Source organism: Lepidochelys kempii, chromosome 6, assembly GCF_965140265.1.
Source record: "Lepidochelys kempii isolate rLepKem1 chromosome 6, rLepKem1.hap2, whole genome shotgun sequence".
NCBI lineage: Eukaryota > Metazoa > Chordata > Testudines > Cheloniidae > Lepidochelys > Lepidochelys kempii.
Genome location: NC_133261.1, coordinates 58,088,791 through 58,113,398, shown reverse-complemented (window position 1 = coordinate 58,113,398; position 24,608 = coordinate 58,088,791). Strand labels below are relative to the sequence as shown.

Below are 24,608 nucleotides of genomic sequence, written 5' to 3'. Positions count from 1 at the left end.
CACAAGAATCCCCAAACCTTTGTCAAATCCAAATGGACTTGGGGTAGGGAAGTGAAGAAAAATGGAGGAGCCCAGGAATAGAAGGTAATTTGAGAAGGGAATGAGGTGGCAAGAGCTGCAGACAAGATTGGGTGATGGAAAGGAGAAAGAAATGCCACATACCTAACTGTAGTCGGTGGGTTTTGTCAGCAAAGATGATACGGAACCACCCGGGCTCACTGCACTCAAAGGCTTTGCCACAGGACAGCAGAACCTTGTTATCCAGGAATCGCCTCCAGAGCAGCATCTCCTCCTCAAACGTTCCTGTCCTAAGGTACTGGGAGCAGAAGGGTAAGGGGTTAGTAACTTGCAGGTCACTCCACTTGGAAGCCTCAGTGCTCAATATCAGTAGTAATGGAATTGGGACACAGCCCACAGAGCTCTAAGGAGAAGGCTTTCACATGGAAGATGGAGAAGTTTGGGTACCCAACTCTCTTTAGCCACAGGGAGGAGCTGCAGGACATGGGAGCATTGAATTGAGGCGGGGGAGTGGGGAAGTGGGCAGCCCCCACCAAGGAAAAAAGATGAGTAAACTAGAACAGCCTGCAGAGATTTTTCTGTGTCCCAGCTGCTGCGAATGGGTCAAGCTGTGAGCCCCATGGGACCTGGGAGACTGGTGAGTAGCTAGGATCCCTGAGGAATTGAAGCATTTGTGGTTCCTATGAAGAGGGGTTGGGGCAAAGATGGCGAAAAGAGACAGGATGCAGTTAGAAAAGATCCCTAGCAAGAAGGAAAATGTGTATACAAACTAGATGGACCCATGAACCGTGCTTACAAAAATATCCTTCCCTCCAGCTCATCAGAATGATTAATTAGGATTTAACAATGTGGTCATATAACTACATCCAACTCTCCTCCAGAATCTATTGTGCCAAATGTTTGCCTAGCCAGAAGAGCAGCCTCCTCTCCTGAGACCACTGACCTTTCGGAAATCGATCCAAACAAAGAAGCCGGCATTGCGGTTGAGGAAGGGAACCCCAAGGGTCTTCAACTCATCTGTCACATAGGTATGGGCAGCTTTGAGACGGGCATGGTTGGCCCGCAGGTATACTTGATTGATCCAGTCTAGCCAGGAGGAGAAGAAACTTCACAAACTGACCAATAATTCAGTTCCAAAAAGATTTCCTCCATGATTATCTCTGATATATGGAGTGGGATCATAAAGCCTCTATCCATCTTTCACCCTAGCCCCTTCTTTTTTCATCCTCACGTTCTCCTCCACTGCAGTACCCTAGAACAAAAACACTATTCAAGAACTTGGTGCCTGTCTTGAATTCTATCCTCTTATCTAATCTCCTGGTGGAAGTTTCCTTAGGCCTCAGATGTCTGTTGTGAAGCCTCTGCAATTTGCTAGTGTGCAGTCCAAGACAGAGCTAGAAATCTAGTTCTGTTTCACTCCTCCCAGAAGCTCATATCCCTTTAATTCTCCCCAGCAGACTTTTCAAAATGGTGACCGCTGTTGTCCAAGTAACTACTTCCAAGCTGTTGCTTTAACCCTGCTCACCCTGAGTGCACTTTCTCTTTCAATGACAATCCTGTAAAATTGTCAACCACATCTGACATGCAGCCCCAGGATTATGGAAGGTTGTCATTTTAGCTGCTTTAGCTAGAGACCCCTTGGGAATGTAGAGGACAGATCCTCTGAGCTCCCAGGATAATAGAGAAAGGCAGATGACTATGTGTTAAACCATTCTCTCAGACTCACCTCTGTCTCGAAGCAGCTGTGCCACTTTGTGTTGGACAGGTCCACAAACTCCATGGAAGTAACACAAGGAGGCCACTGCATTGGCAACATCTTGGTTCTCAGTATACAAAGTGCCAAAACGAATCCCAGAGACAGCAAAATCCTGCAGCAAATACACACACACTGATTACCCTACTGCAAAGGAATGCAGGATCCCATCACCTCTATCTTATTCTTTCCAGCGCAGGGTCAAGGCCTCGTGGAACATCAGGCTGATTGCATAGCTGAGTTAGACCTGGCATGACTGCACTCACCTTGCTAATTCCCCACATCACATGAGTCCTCTGTGGATCAGGCAATCTGCATGTAGAAGGATGCACACAAGGCAGTTAGTGTCATAGGTGCTGAAGCTTTTGGATCACCAGTGCAACATTCCAGAAGCAAAGCAGCAACATTTCACAAGGACAGACAACACGCCAGGAAACACAAATGAAGCAGTACAAGGCTAAATGGAACCTACCCTTAAAGGGACACTAGGAACTCATTTTAGACCCAACTTTTGTATGTCTTAGGTATTTATAAGGCATACATCATTATATTATCTAAGTGTGATACTGTAGTTCCAAATTATAGGCCAGACTGTTAGAGCTGCACATACAAAAGTGCACTCAATTCTAAAAGAATCAGGCCCCTGCCAATATGTTTTATAAAAACTAAAATGACTTTTTCCACCAATTGTTTTAAAAATGTCAATGAAAACATGAGATTTTTGGGGGTGGATTTAAATTTTCCCTTGCAGTGTTGTGAATCCAAATTCAGCAACAGTGGGCTAGCACCTGAAACTGACTAGAACCAGAAAATAAAATGGACCAATCCAGTTTCACTGTCCCAACTGAATAGTGCACAAATAAGAAAAACAGATTAAATGGGAAAAAGTAAATTTAAAAGTTCTCTGTTCAGCAATCAAATGGGTTATTAGCAACACAAGCAAGGAATATTTTTAAATATGTGCTTTGTAACTGCTGTGTCCCTTTAAAGCATTAACTAATAAAACCCATTCCCGGATAAGTAGTAAGATCCCAGTACTGCTGCTCCTGCATAAAACAAAAGTAAAGAATGAAAAAAGACTACAATCCTTACATGCACCATTAGAACCAGGGGAAGGGGCAGCAGTGTTTGGCAAAGAAAAAGAAAGATAATGATCAGCGGGAAATGAAACCTCCTTTTCAAGTTTTTAGAAACCTTGCAAACAATGGACTAATAAACACATTCAAAAGTGTATCAACCTGCTAAGTGCACTGGCAAGAAGGAAACTGTGAAGCAATCAACATGAGGCAGAGTCTACTGGGGCACAAGTCAAATCCCAGCCACAAACCACCAACATGACAACATGTTGCACAGTTGCTAACAGGTGGCCAAGGAAGCAGTGCAGACTTTACCTGTCCATGCCCAGAACGCTATGGAATGTGGCTGATTCATCAAAAACCGACAGCATGTAGATCTCGTCGACTATTACATGCAATTCATGCCTGGAAGGGAGAAAATGGAGATTCTGAGAGAATTATACTCTCATAGTGAGGGCTGCCTCATGTATGCAGAAAAGCAGACTGAGGTCCATCAAACTCATTTCTTGTCACTCACCACAGCCATGACACAGAAAGAGTTTTTAGTCATTGCTAATGCAGGCTTACTAACTCTCTCATTTAATATCCCACTTGATATTGTAAACTCTATCACCATCTACAAACGATGGACAGAAATTTAAACGGGAGCGGGTGGTACATGAGAAGGCTGGAATCCCACAACTGTCTGTCTTCTAATGTGCACAAATGGAACAGCTGTATCCCATGAAAGGAGCATAGCAGAGCTGCTGTATCTCACCATATCCCCATGAGTACACAGCAGACATAGCAAATTAGCATCTTGCATAGCTAACTAGAACTCCAATAAACTGGTATGACCAGTTTCTCTTTGGGCAAGTGGTTGGCCAATCCAAGGGTGGAGAAATGACTGCGTGGTCCACCATCCTATCTCCCCATTCTCTAGTCTTAAGCCCTTTGCTGTGTGTACCAGAATAAGTTATTTTCATGGCAGAGAGGAAAGTTAGACACAGACACACTGACTGTTTCATCAGACTCAGAAAGCCATCTTTGATCTGGGTCTCCTAAGACCCTTAAACTGCCGCACCTTTTAGCAAACTCCAGGTAGTCCCGTAATTCTGACAGGGAGTAGAGGTCCCCTAAGGGATTTTGGGGGTTCAGGAGAATTAAGGCTTTCACACCAACACCCTATAAAACAAAAACACAATATAACGTTAAAGGAACAATACCTGTGGGGTAAATCTTCAACTCCCTTTTCTAAAACCATGAGACTCCCCTAATAACTCACACCTTCACCATGCACAGCAATGGCATTGCACCCCAGTGCCCAGAGCTGTAGGAGAAATTCAACTATGGGATGTTTTAGCAGGAGGATGAAGAGATTCTTGAAGCTACCTGGTTCATAAAGTACTTTGGGGCCTGAGGGATGAATGAGCTTCTGGTTTTAAGCACCACTGACACCTGGTATACTCATCCCTGACAAAGACTATCCTACATTTTCCCCACTGTGAAGAGGAGCTGAATAGATGCTGCAACTGTGCCACTGCAGCACTTCTGTGTAGACACTGTGTGCGCCAACAGGAGGGATTCTTTCATCGGTGTAGGTAATCCTCCTCCCTGAGAGGTAGTAACTAGGTCAATGGAAGAATTCTTCCCTCAACCTAGCGCAGTCTACACTAGGGGGTAGGATGGCTTAACTATGCTGCTGAGAGGCATGGATTTTTCATACCCCTGAACAATGTAGTTAAGCCAACTTAATTTCCTAGTGTAGACCAAGCCTTAGATGGGAAGAATAGAGTGGTGATGGTATCAGTGAGTGGAGTGGAGAAGTCAGAACTCCCAAGAGCATGATCAGAAACTGCTCACATCCCAGCAATTCTTTGGAATGGGAGACCACAGAGTGGATAAAAAATGATTATTAAAAAAATAATAAATCAACATTTTAAATTTAAATTAAATTAGAAATTGACAACCTACATTAATGCCTAAACTTCTTATAATTTATTAAAATAATTTAAATAAAATAAAAATTATAATATTAAGCAGTACATCTCTGCTGCCAAGTTTTAAAGAAAGTCAGATCACTGAACCGTTGGAAGTCACTAGCTAAGCAACTGGAACCAGAGTCCGTTGACATGCTAAACCAGCTTTTGACAGCCATAGCCAGTTCCGCAGATACAGAGAGAATATTTTCCCCATTTCAGTTTATTCAACTAGTTCAGTTCAATGATTAATTAATTCAAAGTCAAGAACCTAACCAGGAGTTGAAAAAGCAGGAAAGCTCGTTTTCCCTCTTCCAATCAATAAAAAAGAATTAGGTGTGAGAAGATGAGATCTGCTAGTTCTAAAATCTTAAAGAACATGGTGACCAGAAACAACTGAATTCATTATCTACAGATAATACTTCATTTGTTTAATAATTAGTTTTAAATGCATACAGGTTTTGATAATTTTTTTTCTATATGTACCCTGCACATTTAAGGTCATTTTATTTCTTTTAAAAAATGCTGTTATTGTGCATTTCCATCCAAACAAAGCTTGACACAAATCAATAGTAAAAAGTCAAATGATATAATTGCTTAAATAAAAGTGCATAGATACAGTGTATTCTCCTGCTAGCAGGAAGAGGCACCACATTTAGTGTAAAGGCTATTAGTTTCAAATCAACATTTTTAATGGTTTCCAACCAAAGAGAATCAACCTTTCTTTAGGCAAATAAATAAAAAGTGCAAAGGAAAAACATGATTAAGATTGATGATTTGAATCATGATTAAAATTGGTGATTTAAAAATCAATCTACCCTGGGAGATCCCAGAGCAGATGATGTTCCAGTGATGCAGAAGTATGTGTGAGGAGGTTCTACACCTGTATTAGAACTTGTAGTTAAAATCTGCCCAACGCTTCTTCATCCTTCTAGATCTGCACCCCCACTTTCTCCTGCAGACACCACCAATGGTCCCAACAAGGCCAGGTTCAGCCACACTCACCTCTGACCGGGCATCCTGTAGGGCCTTCTCTAGCTTGTCCACTGTGAGCTGGAAGGGCCGGGTGCTTGTTCCGGTGATCTGAAAGGCACCCACAAGATAAAAGCAAACAATGTTTCTACAGATCCTCCATCAACCATTTCTGCACAAAAGTATTTCCCAAACCACAAAAGCCCAGCAACAACCAGATTCCCTCTTCCTCACACTATGGAGGGAACAAGGAAATAAATAAAATCAAGGAGATATCGATACTGGATCTGCCATATACACACATATTGTCTGGTTATCCTTGGACAGACAGGACAATGCAAAGTTCCCATATGCTGCCCCATCCCTGGGATCACCTTGAGGAGGAGAGTTCAGTTGAGACTTATTCTATTCTTGGTTTTGCTCTGTAAAAAATGGCAGGCTTGCAAATTTCCAAAATTCCATTAATGTTTGTTTAATGGGAGTAAAATGCTGGACAGAAATCTAGTGATCACATCATAAGACTGGAAGCCAGTCAGGAAATCTAGAATTCTAATCCTGGTTTGCACACTGAATCTCGTTGTGGCTTGGTAAATCACTTAAACTCTATGTGCCTCAGTTTCTTCAACTGTAAAATGGTGGTGCTACATGTAAGCTACAACTAAGGAGTGTTGTGAGGACTCTTTGCAAAGCTCTCTGAAGCCAGAAAGCACAATGGCAGTGTTATTGTGCCTTCCACCAATACCAATTCTTTCCACCTGCAAAGATTTGTCCCCCCACCCCAATTCTTACCTTACTGTCTAAATAGGCATAGACCAGCTTGACGTTGCCATACAGGAACAGACTGTGGGTGATACCACCATAAAAGGGGGTGGCAATCAGAACAGCTTCTAAAAATCAAGAAAACAAAGCCAGTTATCCACTAAACTCATGATCTTTTCTTCCTTACTAGGGCACTCCATCCAAGCTTGGAAGCTTTTGCTTATGGTTCCATTTTTGAGGTCCACGGGAATGTTTAAGAGTTAAATTTTGTTTGCTTCCCTTTAGCAATAATTTTGTTTTACTTTTAACTCCCAATTCCAGGTCTCAGAGCATCAAACATTCCCTGTTGAGAATCCACTCAACATGAGTGCAGTCCACATTTCTAGAGCTACATCCAGAGGTGCAACTACATTAAAATGGGAAAGAGAGCAGGGAGAACCAGAAGTGAGAATGCAGGAGACCTACAGTCCCACTGAGGAGGATATACATTTGATAGTAAAAAGTTCGAGGAGACATCCTCCTCACTTGAGGCTGCACTGAAAAAATATGGCATTTGGCAGAAACTTGTCAGAAATTCCACAGTAAGTCACCGCCACTCTGCAGTCACATCCCAACATACAGTATTTGTATTTTGTTGTATTTTGACTACCATGTTGCCACCAAACAAAAAAGTATATTTTCAAAAAATCATCCAATAACCCCACTTACCCCCTGGATCACAGAGAACTGTAGCTAATGCAGAAAACAGAGAGCCACAACCATTCAACACAATAACCTACAAAAGAGACAATGGGAGCTGATGTTAATCCTGTTCATTGGAATGCACCACCACAAAAATAATTCTTGACAATAGCACTGGAATCTGCTCTCTCCTGAATCCTTTAGCAGAGCAAAACTACTCTTGACTCAGTTATGAATCCAGCTTCAGGTGAATCAGCAGAACAGTGCAAGGGGGCCCTGGAACTGGAATGACTAAGGTGCACTGGCATAGTAGGGCTCAAGACTGGCGCAAAAGGGGTTACTACAAAGAATGACTGAGGGACACTTGCAGGATGGCGTTGGATGCAAGAGTGAAAGAACAAAGGAAGCTACATTGTAGGACTGAAATACATTAGCTGAGCTGCATGTGAAGAATGTCTGGAAAGGTTGCATGTCACCTTCCTGACACTAGTAATGATCAATCCCTCCCATTTACATGATAAAAGATTGAGACAGGTCACACTTAAACATTAGTAAAATAAGATAGAAGAACCTGTTTCACAGTTCATGGCAATATGTTAGAAGACACATCAGTGAAAAGCAGATACCCACATTTTCTGCCTTGAGAGGTGCAGGGGCCTTGCAATAATAGGTCAAAAATCGAGCCACTTCCTCCCGTAAACTGAGAAAGACAAAAAAGCAAAGATTGATTCAGTTTATTCTCCAAGAGGCTGGGCTCTCCACAGGTCCTCATCACAAAGAAATAAAGCCAGGACACTTGACAGACTAATGTATACAGCTAGGAAAAAACAAACAAAGAGGAAAACACATACCATGGGCCACTTATTCCATACTATGGAGGTGGCTTGCATACACAGCAAAGGTCATGGAAATGATTTATAACTCCACATATATTTATGAAGAATTTAATTTGTCAAGACATAGAACATAGGAAGGAATAATGGTCCAGCAATGTCCACTACAATTGTAGAGAACAGTGGGCACACCCACCTACTAGACATGCACAATACTCTTCTTAAAAAACAAAACAAACACAAACTGGAACCCACTCAGATATTTTGGAATTGGATGAACAGACAAGGCGATCACGTAGGGATTTAGGAGGAAGAGGAGAAGGATTTAATAGCCTAGAGAAGCTTTATCCAACCAATCCAGCAGAGCTGGTTTGTACTTATGCATTCTGAACAACCTCAAGGTGGCCTTTTCCCATAGATGCATGAGGAGAACATCTGTATTATATTTAGAAAGCAAGTATTTACAAAGGGAAACTTCTGGGAGATGAGGCTACTTACAACATATGTCCTTTCCAATCAGGATATTGCAGCAGTGGAGGCTCCATGAGGTTCATATCACTCTGCGTCAGCTGTCAGCAACAAGAAAGGGACAGGTACAACCATTAAAATCAGAAGCACAAGCCAATTTATGGACCATACTCACATGTACATACACACCCCCCCCACTGACTTCAGCAGCCTTATGAGGGTTTTAGAAACTACTTGGCCATCAAAATCATGCAGCAATGCTTCCTTGCACAGAGATCTGCAAAAAGGAAGCACAAAGGCTAATACAAAATGAACGCCCATGGAAAAGAGATCTCTGTGGAGGACTTTTTGAACAAAGCAGTCCTTAGGGCCCTGATGAGGGCCTGCCCCAAGTTCTGAGGATAGTAGCTTTCAACTAACTGGGAAAGGTGAAGTTAACTTCTTGAAAGTGCTCCTTTGGGTCTCTCTCATGAGGAAGGAACTCCTTTGGGTTTCAAAGGGAGTTTCACCTTAGTTGAGGGGCTGAATCAGTTGCCTTTAACAATTTTTTTCCAGATTACACTTAAAAAGTAAGTATACGGTCTTCATTTAATTATTTTCAAAGCTGTAACTCGCAGAGTTTCAAACAGTCCAGTCCAAACAAGTCACAAAGGGAAGCAAAGCAGTGATCAGAGGGGGTGTATTTTATATGAATGGAAATGAATCAAGAAACATTTACATATGGTGCATTCTCATAGATTTCATAAAAGGAGCCCAGATTTAAGGGTGGGGACCAAAGGGGGAAGAAATGCAAAGGACTAAGAGGAAAACCAACATGCAGATGTTAAATCTTATAAAGTAATTTAAAAAAAATCTGGGTTGGAGTTCTGATGCCGTGAGCTGGGGCTCTGATGACTTGAGCTACTGCTCTGGGGGTTTAATGGTATTGCCTTTCATCCCATGTAGAATAATAACCTTGGGCGGTATAATCTTTTACTCTATTTACACAGTTGGATATGTATCCTGAAGTCTGTGCAACACACAAGTGTGCCTCATTTGCTTTCTCTCCTAAACTCAGCTGGCACAGAACTGGAACATATCAGCAGGCTTGGCCCAAATGACAACACAACGGGAAGTAAAGGAGTCCTTGAGGGTGATGCTGCAGAGGATGATGAAGCCAACTGGGCCAACTGGTAGGGAAGAACATCCGAGACCTCATCTCTGGGCTGTCAAGTCCACAGAACATCACCGGACTTAGGGGTAATGAACTGCAGACAGAAATCTGGTCAGTTACTGTTTTCACTTACAAAATATAGGCATTGGCTTCCAAGTTAGTGGCAAGATTGCCTTCTAATAACCTCCAGTAGCATACTGTTCTGTGAGTCAATGCAGTAGCACTAGAATGTGGCAGTTCATAAATTGGAAGAAACATCTTTTCTCAGCTCTGAGCCTGTTCCAGTATGCACGAGAACAAGCTCATCTGGTTGCTGCTGATAGGCAGGAGCAAGTAACCCACTTTCATAACAAGGCTAATCAAGATGCAGTTGTTCTTTCTCTGACATGTTAACTGCAGACATTACACTAAGTCTCAGGGGAAGAGGTAATGGGGGAAAGGAAGGAACAGCCTAGACATCCTAAAAGGCACCTTTCAGGCTTCTGCACACAGCTGTCAGGCAGAAGTTCTGCCTTACCTGTTCTGTTAGCTGGAAGGCCGAGTGTTGGGGTAATGCCCCCCCGAGTCAGTGGCATGGCAGGCAGAAATAAAACAAGGAACATTTTGAGGGTTGGCAGTGATGGAGTGGGAGTGAAAGAACTTTAACCAACTACAGTAGAGACTTGCTGTGCCACAAACTGAGTACCCCACCCTTCCTCACCTCTAGTTAGGACAAACTGCTGTCTCCCCACAAAATAGCCTGAATCTGGGTACATGGCTTAATGAGAAACAAGACAGTTTCCTTTGGCCCAAGCAGTCTACAGTTTGAATTATACTGTCTGTACTAGGCCTTTCCCTGGTGTAACTAAGCAAGACCACCAGTTAGTGCTTCACCCAGTTTATTAGTAATACCCTCACTGGTACCAAATCCTCTCAAGCTTTGAGACAGTTCAGAATTGGATCAGAACTGTGCAGCCTGATAACGGCCCAAATCAAGCCCCCTCTGTCCCTAGATCTGGACACCCCTGAATTGTGAGACTTGGGCTCACCTCTATGTTAATTGAAGAGCTGTCAGCAGGAGAAAAGCAAATGTACTTTACTTTCATTTGGCTCTGTATTCCAGGCAGTGCCCCAAAGGCAAGGCCACAACTGGGTGATTAGAAGACACCACCATTTCCAATCTATCTCTGACAAGATAACTTAAAGAAATGCACAACCCAAAATGAAATAGGGAAAATGGAACAGCCAATGACCTTCTGCATCAGTGCCAGCATGGAAGAAAGGAAGAGACATGACAGCTGAAAGGTAAGCGCTCTGGGAAATTATTGCTCTGTGAGGGATCTGAGCAACAGTTGCAATCCAAGCACATCATCAGTACTAAGTAGAAATTAAGTGGAGTATTACATATTTCTTCTGGGGATTGGACTTACCCGCTTGGACATTAGATCAAAGCAGAGTTTATTCTCACTGGTACCAAAATTAATTATTCCCTGGAGAAAGAAATAAATCATTGTTTAGGGAGACAAACTACCACTAGGCAGCACTACTTGCATTTCAGCTTTGCTGTTGCCCCTGCTGCTGTTACTCAAAAATCCTAGCAAGGTAAAGGAGATAACAATGGATGAAAAACAAGCTTCACAGAACACTCATCACATATGTATAAACTAGTAATTTATACAAGTGCTTAATTTATTAGTCAGTAAATTCTCTAGGGATGGGTACAAAACAAGGGTTTATATTAGTTTATATAATGTGTATAAGTAATTTAACGTTAAATTGACTTGTTAATGTAAATCTGACCTTAACACAAGTTTATACAATTTTTCCTAGCTGAGAAAGCTGGGATTTATATTGCTGTGACACACAAATTGTGCTTTGGAAATATTTCCATGTTCAAAATGTGTGTTCATCAGATAATGACATTGTATTCCACCAATTTACTCATGGATATGGAAACTTCATTTTTTACACAGTGCCAAGTATGAAGGCAGGTTAGAGCATTAGCCTTTTCTCCTGGCATGCTCATATCAAAGTACAATAAAGTACAGAGAGAGAAAAAAAACATTAACATATTTTCACTTCTGAGGCTAGGGTGGGTCACTGAACAAATTAAAAAAATACACAGGGTGGTATACTTATGACATTATTACAGGTTGGAGCCAGTTTTAGGTATTGAATTTTAATACCTCTTGTAAACAAATGTAGGCAATACTGAAGAAATGATAACGTTTGTTCCTTGGGTTGCACTTATTGTATTGAATAATAATGTGATATTGGTATACTTTGTTTTAAAGGTTCTAATATGCAACTCTCATGATACTGCATTGCAGGAGAGACAGTGTTTGATGAAGTTAAGATTAGTAATTTTAAGTTAAAATTGTTGATGTTTAGGCTCAGAACCATGGGCTTATTTGTAAAAAGCTCACATAATTATTTCTTTAAAAATTTAAAAAAAAAAATACATTACCCTGAAATGTTGTAAATCTCATACCTTTGCAACAAGCCTGATTATATTGTACAGAATAAGTGACAGGCAAAAGGTAAACGGCAGCATCAGCTTTGAATGGTGAATTTAAAAAAAAAAAAAAAAAAAAGACAGCTTTCTAAATGTCAATGGTGCAAACTGCTCCTTGGGTTCTGAAAAGCCAGCTGGGTCTTTCTGCCTCTTGCATCATCAACAGTGATAACATGTTGCAACCGGAACTTAGTGGATGACATTGGAGATGATGCAGAAGGGAGAATAAAGTTCCACTTGCTCTCCTCAGATGCATCTGAGGAAGTGAGCTGTAGCTCACGAAAGCTTATGCTCTAATAAATTGGTTAGTCTCTAAGGTGCCACAAGTCCTCCTTTTCTTTTTGCGAATACAGACTAACACGGCTGTTACTCTGAAACTTGCTCTCCTGTAACTCTATTGGCTCTACAGGCCTAACAATAGTTTTTGACAGGAAATTGAGCAGCCATGACCCAAAGCTACACAGGGTGCTGCTCCCTGCTGTACAGGGGAGCTCATTTTATGTAATGAATTTTCTATGCTTTATTAAAATGAAAAGATTGACCTGACTGGCATCTGTGAGATAAAAAAAGTCATGTTCTAACACAAGCCTTGTCGGTGAGTCTAAGAAATGACCCTGTTTGGTGTTTCTCCTAGCAAGAAAAAAATGCACAGAAGCGGAACCTCACTCACATTAGGGTTTTTGTCTTCATCGTACTTGTCAGCATGATAGGCCTTGTATCCCTCTTCTGTCGAGCCACGAAAGAGATTGGCAATGTTTCCACGAGCTGAGAGGAAGGGGCTGCTCTGGAACTCGCCAGGGTTACAGAAATTGTACATGTCGGTCCTTCTCTCAGAATGTGGTCGCCCTACATGCATGGCCCTCGCCTCCTGTAGGCCCCCTCCTCCTCCCATCCCAGCGATGTCAGACAGCACCTGGATGAAATCCAAGCCCCGGGGCAGTGCAACAGAAGAGGAGGAGCCACTGTTGCTCTGCTTTAAGATGCTAAGCATCTGAGCAAAGACATTGAACATGCGGAACTCATGCTCCCGCTCCAGTTCAAAACGTCGCTGCTCTAGCTGCATCCGCCGTTCCTCCACTTCCATATCCCGCTGTAACCGCCGCTCCTCCATCTGCAGAAAGCGCTCCTCCATGGCCCGCTGTGATGTCAGGGTCTTCAGTAGGAGGTCATCAAGGGGGTCCTTCACTCGCTGGCCTTTCCGTTTCTTCCGAAGGCGGTGCAAGGTGGAGAAGCCAGGCCGAGGGCCCACACTCTGCATCCGGGATGAGGAAGCCAGGTTGGGCTCACTGAAACCTGCAGATATTCAGAGACAAGGGAAAACTAAATTTGCAGCAATTCATTCTAATGATGACACTGCAGCATACTAACTGATGTGATCATACACTACTGCCCTCTACTGGACCAGTTTGACCCAGGTCTGCTTAAGTAGCCCCATTGCCTTTCTCTGACAAGAATCAGATCTGTCCATGGTAGAATCCCACAGGAAGGGTGAAGTCAAATCTACTAGGTACATCCTGAATGTTGAAAAGAAAAAAAAACAAAAACATGTTTTCCCTTTAACCTCATATGTTGAATTTGACATTATGCAACCAAGCACTGGTCTATCTAGTTCAGTATTCTGCCTCTGGCAATGATCCAAACTAACTCTAATGAATGACAAACCCCCTCTCCTAAATAGTGCACTTGGCCAGTTGAGCAAGCATAAGGGTGAATGGAAGAGAGGATTCCTTCCTGACCTCACAGTGATCAGCATGAGGTCATTGTCTCTCTCCCGCACCACCATGCTGTATGTATCCACGACTCCATCCATTCCAGACTGCTCTGAAATCCCAATGACAGGTTTCAGAGTAGCAACCATGTTAGTCTGTATCCACAAAAAGAACAGAAGTACTTGTGGCACCTTAGAGACTAACAAATTTATTTGAGCATAAGCTTTCATGGGCTACACCTCATGCATAGAATGGAACATATAGTAAGAAGATTGTGATATATAATATATATCTCACACACACACACACATACAGAGAACATGAAAAAGTGGAGTAAGATGCTAACTAATTAAGATGAGCTATTATCAGCAGGAGAAAAAAAACTTTTGTAGTGATATCATAACATTCAAAAACCGGTAGGAGAACACTTCAACCTCTCTGGCCACTCAGTAACAGACTTAAAGGTGGCAATTTTGCAACAGAAAAGCTTCAAAAACAGACTCCAACGAGAAACTGCTGAGCTTGAATTAATATGCAAACTAGATACCATTAACTTGGGTTTGAATAGAGACTGGAAGTGGCTAAGTCGTTACACATATTGAATCTATTTCCCCATGGTAAGCATCCTTACACCTTCTTGTCAACTGTCTACATGAGCCATCTTGATGATCACTACAGAAGTTTTTTTCTCCTGCTGATAATAGCTCACCTTAATTAATTAGCCTCTTACTCCACTTTTTCATGTTCTCTGATATCTATCTATCTATCTATCTATCTTTTGTATTTGCACAGGGCTCTAGGAACGCAAGGTCAGTGGATTCATCCAGAGGGTTCTAGCCTATCAGTGAAAAGAACAGGGACTCCTATCACAATGTGGTATGAGGACTCAAGAGAGCCCTTTTAATGTTCAAATGAGACCACAAAATATGAAAATTCTATCTGGATTTGAGATGCTTTGACAGAATTAACTACATGTAGGAATCTTGCACAGCACCTATGCCTGCCTCTAGGAGGTGTCAGTCCCTCAATTTCACACACCGTAAAGTGCACTGATTTTATGTCTTTTATACCAACCTGCACTAAGGGACATTTCAGGAAATACTGAAAGGCCATTAATGCAGATCCTATTACTCTACATTAAAATTGTTTGGGATAAGGAAACTCAACAGAATACAGAGGTGGTAACACCGAGACGCACACTGTCTGTGGGAAATAAGACAGAAGCCTCAGGCTTGAATGAGAAGAGACTGTCCTACCTGAAGGTGAAACACTGGTTTCAATGGGAATTTCCACCCTGGAGATAGGAGAGTCATTCTGGGCCCTGTCCAGAAAAGCTCTCTCCATCTCATGCTCCTCAGGGGAGCCCTGCTGGTAAGACATGGATAGTGGGGGCTCCGGGGTCAAGCAGTGTTCATCAGAGTCCACCTCTTCACATTTGATTTCCATCAGCTCAGGGTGCTGAGAGTGTCCGAAAGGTAGAGCTGAGGGGGTGAAGTGGTGATGGTAGTTCTCCACCATGCTCCCTTGCAGTGCTTGCTGAGACACCACACTGCCACTCAAGGAACTGTAGGAGATGGAGGGCCGGCTGGTCAGCACCCGGTCCATCACCTCATAGAATTTCCAAGTCCTGCCACCCCTTGGGGTCTTGTTGTTGTCCTTGATCCTGCGGTACTCCAGCTTCATTTTTTTGATTTTCTCCCGGCACTGATCCCCAGTCCGGTGGATGCCCTTCTCCCTCAACACCTCAGCAATCCGGTTGAAGACATGCTGGTTTCTCAGGCAGCTCTCCAGCTCCATCTGAACTGACTCATCAGCCCAAAGCTGCAGGAGCTCCACCACTTCAGGGTCTGACCAATTACTGCCCCGCTCGTACTTCTTCCCCCGAAAATCCATTATTCCTGCCCCACCCCAGTAAAGGCAGGAACTCCTGGGGCGCGTGGCCAGGAGTAACTGAAGGGATGGGGGGTGAGGAGATGGTGACAGAGTTTCCGTACTTAGCCCAGGTGTAACAAACCCCCAGGAACGGGGCGGGTGGGGGGGCGGAAGGGCCACTAACACGGGGCTGGGGTCATTTGTGACAGGAAGGCCTGGCTTAGCCAAACCATTGGGGCAATTCTCCACCTCAGCTGCCTCAAGAAGGTTCTGCCCGGGCTTGGGGGGCTCTACCCCCCTTTTCCCCGCCTCGCGGGAGCTCTGCCACTTCCCTTTCCCTCGGGCGGAGGCTCTGCCTCCCTTCCCCCCAGGCGGACAGCTAGCTCGCTTGGGCCCGGCCAGGCTCGGCTCAGCCCAGCACGGGTCAGCCAGTCCGCTCTAGCCGGGCTTCTGAGGGACTAGGGCGGCATGTTCACATCCGGGGTGACGGCACATGCGTGCTGCCCTTATTCCGGGATAACTTTGGTCCGTGTCAGTCACTCGCCTCGCTCCCCGCGGCCGGGCTGGGCTGGGCGAGCCGCACGGAGCCCCTCTCCGGCCTGGCCCCGCCTCCGCCCCTCCCCCTGCGCTCGATCGGCTCCTGCTCCTCCAACAACGGGCGGAGCCAGCGGCGCTTGTGCCCGGGCAGGGGCTGAGGGTGAAACTTTGCGCTGGAGGCGGGGCGGGTTTGTCGGAGAGCCACGGCCCCGCCCGGCGGCAAGCTGAGTTCCTCGGCCCGGGCAGAGCCGTTCTCCCCCAGCCCCTCCGCGGCGGGCTGCCTGCGCCCCAGCAGCTCCCCGGGTTTTACTGAACCCCCGCCCTGTCCTGGCCCCAGCCTCAGCTGTTCTCTGCTCGGCGCTGCCGCCCCCAGGTGCTGAGGGACCGGACGCAGCCCGGGGTGGAGGAGGCAGTAGGGCGGGGCCCGGGCCGGGAACCGCGCCGAGATCCCCCAGCAGCAGAGCGAGGGGCGCTGGAGGGAGCGGACGCTCTCCCGCTGATTTCCTGTCGGGGTGGCGCCCCGCACGCGGGTCGGGGACGCGGGCCTGGGGGGCGCCGCAGGTAGGGGTATGCCGCGCGCGCACGGTCCCGGCCGGGCACTGCAGACGCGGGGAGCGCCGCTGCTGCAACCGGGCCGAGCCCCCTTTCCCTAAACGGCCTTTAGCCCCGTTCTACAGAACCAGCCTGGCCCGCTCCTCGGGCGTGGCGTCCGCTAGGGGCAGGAGCGCCGCGGTTACTTTCCTCTGGCCTTCGCCGAGGACCCTTATTAGGACAGGGGAAAGACCGTGGTCCCTCAAGCTACTCTGCCTCTGGAGAGGTGTTGGCGTCTGGACCCTTGTCCAGCGTGCCTGTTTTTCTACTACAGCTTCACAGACTCTCCTCCCGTGGTGGATCTGTGGGGAATGTGTGTGCCACAGGTGCCAGAGCCGCATTTTTGGCTGCAATTAATGAGACCAAAATTTCCCGAGTCTTTTTTGCTTTACAAGAACACAGGATAGTCGGTTTGTTGGGCAGGCGAAATGGTCCCTCGAACAACTGCGGTGATTAAAGGTGGGGAAGCAGATGAAGGGACTTTTTACTTCTGCAGTCACCAACTCAAATCCCTCATGATTCCAGATAAAGATTATTTCAAATTAGACACGAGGCACAGATCTGAAGTCTAACAGAGCTGCCTCTTCACATTAAAGATGAAGATGGTGGCTAGAAGCAGCATCGTGGAATTTAATAAACTGTACTTTGGCCACTCTAGTTCAATCCGTAGCACATCCAGTTGTAAATTTCCAGTCCAGACTTGAGCTCTTGGGGTGTAAGAAAGGTCCTGTCATTTACTGTCTGTGAAGCAGCAGGCACACTGATAGCACTGTCATCTATTAAATAATAAACCAATGCATGCATGTGCTCTGTCACATCACAGCGCTTATCCATTAGTTTCCATAGTGTTAATCACACAAAAGGTGCTTTTCTTTTTAGAGAGAGTGGTCTGAGCACAAGAATTCCTAAAATCTTAGCTCTCCTACTCACTCCTTCTGTGGACTTGAGTAGGGCTTAGCCTCTCCATGACTCAGTTTCCCAATCTTCAAAATGGGGACAAAAATCCTGATGCTCTCTCTCTAAACAATCCTAATGATTCCTCTCCAAATAGCAGCACTCATCCTTTTAACTAGAACTGTTTTGTACCACTTTGCAAAGCGGACACTGTTGGGTGGTCCTTTAAGAAAGGCTTTCCTGTACGCTCTTCGGTTCCTTAGAGTCCTACCAAATGTAACAACTACCAAACTATTGAAGATTAAGAATGTGAAAGACATAACAACCTTGGCTGTATCCTGTCAGCATAGATCAAGTTCATTAAGGTGTCAGAGGATCTTCTGACACGTCCACAGCTGCTTTTCCATTCCCCTCATATCCACCTCTGGGACCAGAGGCGACCCGTGCCTGCCGATTGGTGGGGGGGAGAGGTGGAGTGAGGGCAGCCGGCTTCAGCAGTGTTACTGAGTATGCTCAGTCCATGTGCGCATGCTCAGTACAAACCAAGCAGCAAATGGGGAGGGGGCGACCCTGCCTCCAGCGGCCCATATGCGTCCCCTCTGTCTAGAACTGGGAAACAGTTTACCCTAAAATCCAAAAGCACGATTACCACCAACAAAAACTACCTTCACTGTTATTAGCCAAAGGTGAGGATGAGCTGCCACTTGTGGATTTAACATTTCCAAAACTTTGGGAATATCTAGACCAGTGGTCCCCAAACTGTGGGTTACGACCCCCTAGGAGTGCAGGGGAGGGGAACTTCTGGCGGGGGGCGGCGCAGTGGCCCAGTTCTACTCCTTGCCCCTGCTCCCAGATGCGGCTCATCCGCCAGCCTTGTCCCTACTCTTAACCCTCAGTTCCCAGCCGCCCCACAAGTCTGCTCCTGGCCTGGGCGGGGCGAAAGCCACTGAAATATTCTATTACTGGTAAGGGGGGTGGGGGCATGAGAGGAAAAGTTGGGGGACCACTGGTTTAGACTCAGGGGTTATGTTTTGTTCTCTAGTTATCAATGCTGACAAAAGCGAGACACGGACCCAGTTCACCATTACCCTGCTGCACCTTGCTTGGTCATTTACACCAGTGCAAGTGATAAACACGATCAGTCTGATTTGTTAGCATTTTAAACTGACTTTGCACCTTGTGTACATGACTACACAAGGGATAGGGCAATAGTGAATTGGGCCCATCGTGACATACCCATAGTGACAGGGTCCGTGGAAGGGATGCAAGAAGTTTCAGTCAATGCGATGTTTAGGAACCAGAGGCCAATGGGCAGGTCCAAAGTCAGGAGCAAGGTGTCAGCTGAAAGTCAGAGCCAGGATCAGCAGGAAACAAAAGCCAAAGCTGAGGGGTCAGTGCTGAGCTGGAAACCAAAGAGCTGCAGCCTAACGTCAGGGCCAAAGCAATCAGAACACAGGGTAATGGGACTGGAACAAGTTGAAGGCACAGGGAACATGCAACAGGGTAGAGCTGAAGTCAGAAACCAGGGATGAGGCCAGGAATCAGGTAGAAGGGTCTGCTGCAGGATCCACCTGGTTGGGCAGACAACTTCCTGTGTCTCTTTCTGGTTTAAATAGTATACTGAACCCAATCTGCAGCTCCAGACAGGGTTGCCAGGTATCTGGTTTTCAACTGGAATGCCTGGTCTAAAAGGGATCCTGGTGGTTAAAAGTCCGGTCAGCAGTGCTGCAGGTCTGAGGCAGGCTATTCCCTACCTGTCCTGGCTCCGCACTGCGCCCCGGAAGCGGCCAGAAGGTCTGACTCCTAGGCAGGGGGCACGAGGATCCATGTGCTGCCCTCACCTTGAGCACCGGCTTTGCGATCCTGTTGGCTGGGAACTGCAGCCAATGGGCGCTGGGGGCGGTACCTGCAGGTGACAGCAGCGCACAGAACCTCCTGGCCCCCCCGCCTAGGAACTGGACGTGCTGCTGGCTGCTTCCGGAGTGCAGTGCGGAGCCAGGACAGGCAGGGAGCCTGCCTTAGGGCTGCTGCACTGCTGACCAGGAGCCACCTGAGGTAAATCCACAGCCCAACCCCCAGCCCTGAGCCCCCTCTCCCCCCACCCCAAACTCCTCATCCCTGGCCCTACTCCAGAGCCTGCACCCCCAGCCGGAACCCTCACCACCCCCCCACACCCCAACCCCGAGCCTCCTCCCACACCCTGAACCCCTTTTCCCCAGCTCCACCGCAGAGCCTGTACCCTCTTCTGCACCCCAACCCCCTGCCTCAACCCACAGCCCCCTCCCACACTCCAAATCCCTTGGCCCCACCCCCACAGCCTGGCGCCCTCTCCTGCATCTGAAATCCCTCATCCCTGGCCCCACCCCAGAGCCTGCACCCCCCAGCCCAGAGCCCACACCCCAACTCCCTGCCCCAGCCCAGAGCCCCCTCCCATACCCTGAACTCCTCATTTCTGGTCCCACCCCAGAGCCCACACCCCCCAGCCCAGAGCCTATAACCCCTCCCACACCCCATGCCCCTGCCCCAGCCCTGTGAAAGTGAGTGAGGGTGGGGGAGAGGGAATGTAGTGAGTGAGAGGCGGGGCCTCTGGGAAGCGGTGCAGCTAGGGTGTTCAGTTTTGTGCAATTAGAAAGTTGGCAACCCTAGCTCCAGAGTTCCTCCACTCAGGTCCCAGTGGGCAGTACCTTTAGTGGAGCAAAAGGCGTTAGAGCTCCCAATTCTCTTGTCACTAGCAGAACCATTGGGTGACATGGTGGATGCGGCCATGGGCCCCACGTTCAGGACCTACAGATCCTCACACATAGCAGCACACAGAAATGGCTTTTGTAGCCGGGTGCAGGGGTCTTTTGGCAGCCCCTGAAGAGGATCCCAGAGCAGAGCCCCTGCTGAACCCTGCCCTGCCTGTATCCCTAAAAGGTGGCCCTGCTGAGCCAGGCAACAGTTTGGGATTCTAGGAGTTTACCCACAGTCAGGGTTCAGAGGAAGTCAGTATTGATCATCCCAGCATTCAAAAAGCATGAATGAGGTCCCCAGAGAGACCTGAGATGGTCTCAAAATTGATGAGATTTTCTGAAAAATAATAAATGTTGGATTCTTTTTGTCTTCCAGTTTTTAAGCTTTCAGGGTGCACTCACTTCACATTTTCAAGCTTTCCTCCACTGCTATGTGAGCAAGAAACTTTATTTTTAAATGAAAGTGAAATTCTTATGCAATCTCTTAATTCCAGCATCTGAGGCTTTCAGAAAAACCTGTGTCTGCAACCTGGCGTGGGTCGGTGCGTATACACAATAAGAGTACCTTGCTGGCCCAGTGGAGAAGCCGTATATGGCTCTGCGTCTGCCCGCATCTACTCCAGGACCGGGAGGCGGCCCCAACGCACTGCGAACCGGCGGCGGTTGGGTTGGACTTCGCCGGGTGTCGCTGTCGAGCAGCAATTCTGTATGGAGCAAGAGTTGGGGGACACAGCTGGGGCCAGCAGAGATCAGAGGGGCAGGATAGCTCAGTGGTTTGAGCATTGGCCTGCTAAACCCAGGGTTGTGAGTTGAATCCTTGAGGGGGCCATTGAGGGATCTGGGGGCAAAAATTGGGGATTGGTCCTGCTTTGAGCAGGGGGTTGGACTAGATGACTCCTGAGTCCCTTCCAACTGATATTCTATGAAACACACAACAAAATTAGGAGCAGTGGTCACACTGGAAAGCTCAGAGCTAATCTGATATGGAGTCAAGCTTTAAAAATAAAGGTGTGATGCACTAAGATGAAATGAGCGATAAGGGGTGTTGTGCTGACAAGGTGTAAGAACCCTGGAATTTTTGTGCAGATTTGCATAGTGCAAGTTACCTAGGTTTTCTTGTTTTGTTTGGTGGTTCATGCTCTGCAGAAATGGGTTTGTGCATGCATTTTTTTTTTTTTAAACTAAGATGTATTTACTAGGAATAATCCGTTTGGCTCACATTAACCTCCTCCTACAGGACTTTGGCAAAGTACTCCAATACATTAATTTACTCTGGACAGCTGTGCCTCTTGAGTGATTGATGGTCTTGGGGCTCTGCCACATTACACAGGCAGCTATGCAACTTGTCATGGGATGCAGTGTGTTGTTAGCTGATCACCCCTCTTGTAAGATCAGAGTTGGAACAATAAGGGAGAAAAGTTCAGAAGAGGTTTAGGTTTGAACATGAAGTGTACTTTCTGGGTTTCATATTTATTGCACCTTAGAGACTAACCAATTTATTTGTAGCTCACGAAAGCTTATGCTCAAATAAATTGGTTAGTCTCTAAGGTGCCACAAGTACTCCTTTTCTTTTTTGCAAATACAGACTAAGACAGCTGTTACTCTGAAACCTATATTTATTGCAGAGGTTTTGGACTAATTCAGTTGACACTAGCTTATCAAAAATCTCACTGCATTTCCTATCGTGCAGTCAATTCAAAAGTACAAAACACACAGTACTATCCATAGGGAAGCAGTTCTCAAACTGTGGGCCAGGACCCCAAAGTGGGTCATGACCCCATTATAATGGGGTTATCAGGGCTGGCATTAGACTTGCTGGGGCCCAGGATCAAAGCCCGAACCCCACTTCCTGGGGTGGCTGGACTCAGGCTACAAGTCTGCCGCCTGGGGCTGAAGCCCTTGGGCTTTGGCTATGGCCCCCCGCCTGGCAGGGCTCAGACTTCCACTTTGGCCCCCTACCTGGGGTGGCAGGCTCAGATGGGCTCAGGCTTCAGTCCCCCATCCTGGGGTCATATAATAATTTTTGTTGTCAGAAGGGAATCGTGGTGCAATGAAGTTTGAGAACCCCTACCATAGAGGATAGTTCCTCTGTTTTCACAGTGCCAGTAGTGAGGTGTTGTGTTACTTGGGCCATTTCTATGCTACAGGGACCACTGAGCCATAGGTATAGTGCTATAGCTATGCCAGCCCAACCTCACAGTGTAGACAGAGCCTACTCCAACAAAAGGGATTTTTCTGTTGGCCTAGGAACACCACCTCCCTGAGTAAGGGTAGATAGGTCAACGGAAAAATTCTTCCATTGATCTAGCTATGTCTAGACCAGGGGTGAAGATTTTTCAAATCCATGAGCATTGCAGGGATGTCGACTCCTAGACCAGGCCTAAATCTTCCTTACCTTCACAAACTATATTGCAGATAATTTCCTAGTACACCATGAGGTGTGATCATGAAGAACAGTTATTACCCTTGTAAAATAAATGGAACAAAATCCCTTATGGGAGGTAGTATCCTAGCATGCTCACTAATTTGCAGCATTAATCTCCCCACAAATGTGCCTCAGCCCTATCCTGGAGAGACTACCTCTATGAATGGGGTTTAGTCTTACTAATTCGCAAAATTTAATTTATAATGAGTCTACTGGTCATTAATGTGAATTATCAACAATCTACCAATCCCACACAAGAATTTTTTACCGTATACAGTCCACAGTGGCTGTCCTGGGTGATTCTGCTCTCTGTCAGGACTTTCAAGCTATGACATTAGAAAGAAATTTGCAATAATTTTGAATTAGAGAATAAATGTCAATTTGCTGTTGGTGAAAAGCGCTGGACTGAAAACCCTGGAAACTAGGCAGTCTTGTTATCCACAGCACACTTACAGTAGCAACTCCTCCTCCTGCCCCACTAATGTGCCTCAGCCTTCCCACGGAGAGACCCCCTTTAAGAATAGGTTTCAGTCTCCTTGGCCCATAGAATACCATGTCTTTAGCTGGGACTGCCCATAAGTGAGACAATAGTGATGAGGTTTATGTAATGGAGACCTTTGTCAGCTAAGGACAGGACTGAGATCCTAACTCATTTCACCCAGAGTGAGATTAAGTGTCTGATGGAAGCATGCTGCAAGATCTTCCATCAGAAGAATGAGATCTGCCTTTCAGTGAGAGATGGCCCCTCATTGCAAAGAGTGAAGTTGTTTGGAGGCTGAGCTTTGGGTTGACCCATTCAAGAGAAAGGGGTTCATAGAGCTTGTAATCCACTCCTGAAAAATCAGATCCCAATCTAAACGTCCACAAAATTCAGAAGGGGTTGGCTCAGATTCATCTTTATTTTAAATTAATCCGGAATGAAGGCCTCTCCCTGTAAAGGAGTACAACATGTAAGTTTTATTCTTTTGGCACCATTAAAATCTCAGGGGCATTCAATCGCTTTTAGATGCTTCCTCAGGGGGGTTAAAACCAGTTGTGTTCAGGTTTCTTTTGCAGATTCCCAAACCTCAGGGTCTGCAGAAGCTGCTGTGAGACGAATTTACCAACAGAGGGCGCGGAATCCCTGCTATATTCCTGCAGGCCCACGAAAAGCCATGGTGCACTTGCAGCCTAATTTGGAGTTTTAGTGCGAACTGACCTAGTGGAACATACCAAAGGGGGAAGCAGGGAGAATAGACTCAAGCACAGAGACCTTGGCAGACTGAAAAGCACAACAGGATGGGATTCAAAAGGAGAGTTAATTGCTTGGCAGCCCTGTTTTTCAGGGGCTAAGTAGACTGCTCTTCAAAGTTCACTATGGGACAAGGTCTAACCCGGTATGGTTTAAAAAACAAAATTTCACCATTTTTATATCTGGTGGAAAAGGACAATAAACTGTTTTTCAAAATGTCATTTTGCAGGTCAACTCCTTAGGACTCTACAGCAGCTGCTGCGTCGGCCACATATAAGCCCTGAAATATAGTAACAAAGTCATTACCAACTATGGCTGTCTGTTTGGTCATCTAAGTGAAATGAGTGTAGTGGATCTCAGTCTAGTTCCTAGCAGTCCAAGTGTTTACATCCTGCCAATTGACACTAATTGGCATCTTTCTGGCCATCTCAGCACAGAGACCAAGAACTGAA

The 24,608-nt window shown here is 46.0% G+C and overlaps 1 protein-coding gene and 1 long non-coding RNA gene across 7 annotated transcripts in view; one reads left to right on the top strand and one right to left on the bottom strand.

Moving 5' to 3' along the window:
- ACCS (1-aminocyclopropane-1-carboxylate synthase homolog (inactive)) overlaps positions 1–24,608 on the bottom strand; it is an 86,805-nt gene that overhangs the window by 7,365 nt on the left and 54,832 nt on the right. For 4 of the 6 annotated variants that reach the window (XM_073348052.1, XM_073348054.1, XM_073348053.1 and 1 more), the window contains 13 exons: positions 12,836–13,458; positions 11,081–11,140; positions 8,549–8,619; positions 7,848–7,917; positions 7,245–7,311; positions 6,567–6,664; positions 5,811–5,888; positions 3,911–4,011; positions 3,163–3,252; positions 2,038–2,083; positions 1,745–1,886; positions 962–1,104; positions 163–316 (listed from right to left, as the gene is read on the bottom strand). In XM_073348052.1, coding sequence (XP_073204153.1) covers positions 163–316; positions 962–1,104; positions 1,745–1,886; positions 2,038–2,083; positions 3,163–3,252; positions 3,911–4,011; positions 5,811–5,888; positions 6,567–6,664; positions 7,245–7,311; positions 7,848–7,917; positions 8,549–8,619; positions 11,081–11,140; positions 12,836–13,423 — 1,708 coding nt within the window. In that variant the 5' untranslated portion in view covers positions 13,424–13,458. Of the gene's footprint in view, positions 1–162; positions 317–961; positions 1,105–1,744; positions 1,887–2,037; positions 2,084–3,162; positions 3,253–3,910; positions 4,012–5,810; positions 5,889–6,566; positions 6,665–7,244; positions 7,312–7,847; positions 7,918–8,548; positions 8,620–11,080; positions 11,141–12,835; positions 13,459–15,130; positions 16,351–18,094; positions 18,184–24,608 lie in introns of those variants that run through there. The other 2 variants (XM_073348051.1, XM_073348049.1) reach the window with 2 other exon arrangements.
- Positions 16,433–23,104, top strand: LOC140912865 (uncharacterized). Its single transcript, XR_012159405.1, has 2 exons — positions 16,433–16,844; positions 20,995–23,104. It is a non-coding gene; the product is annotated as an uncharacterized lncRNA (long non-coding RNA).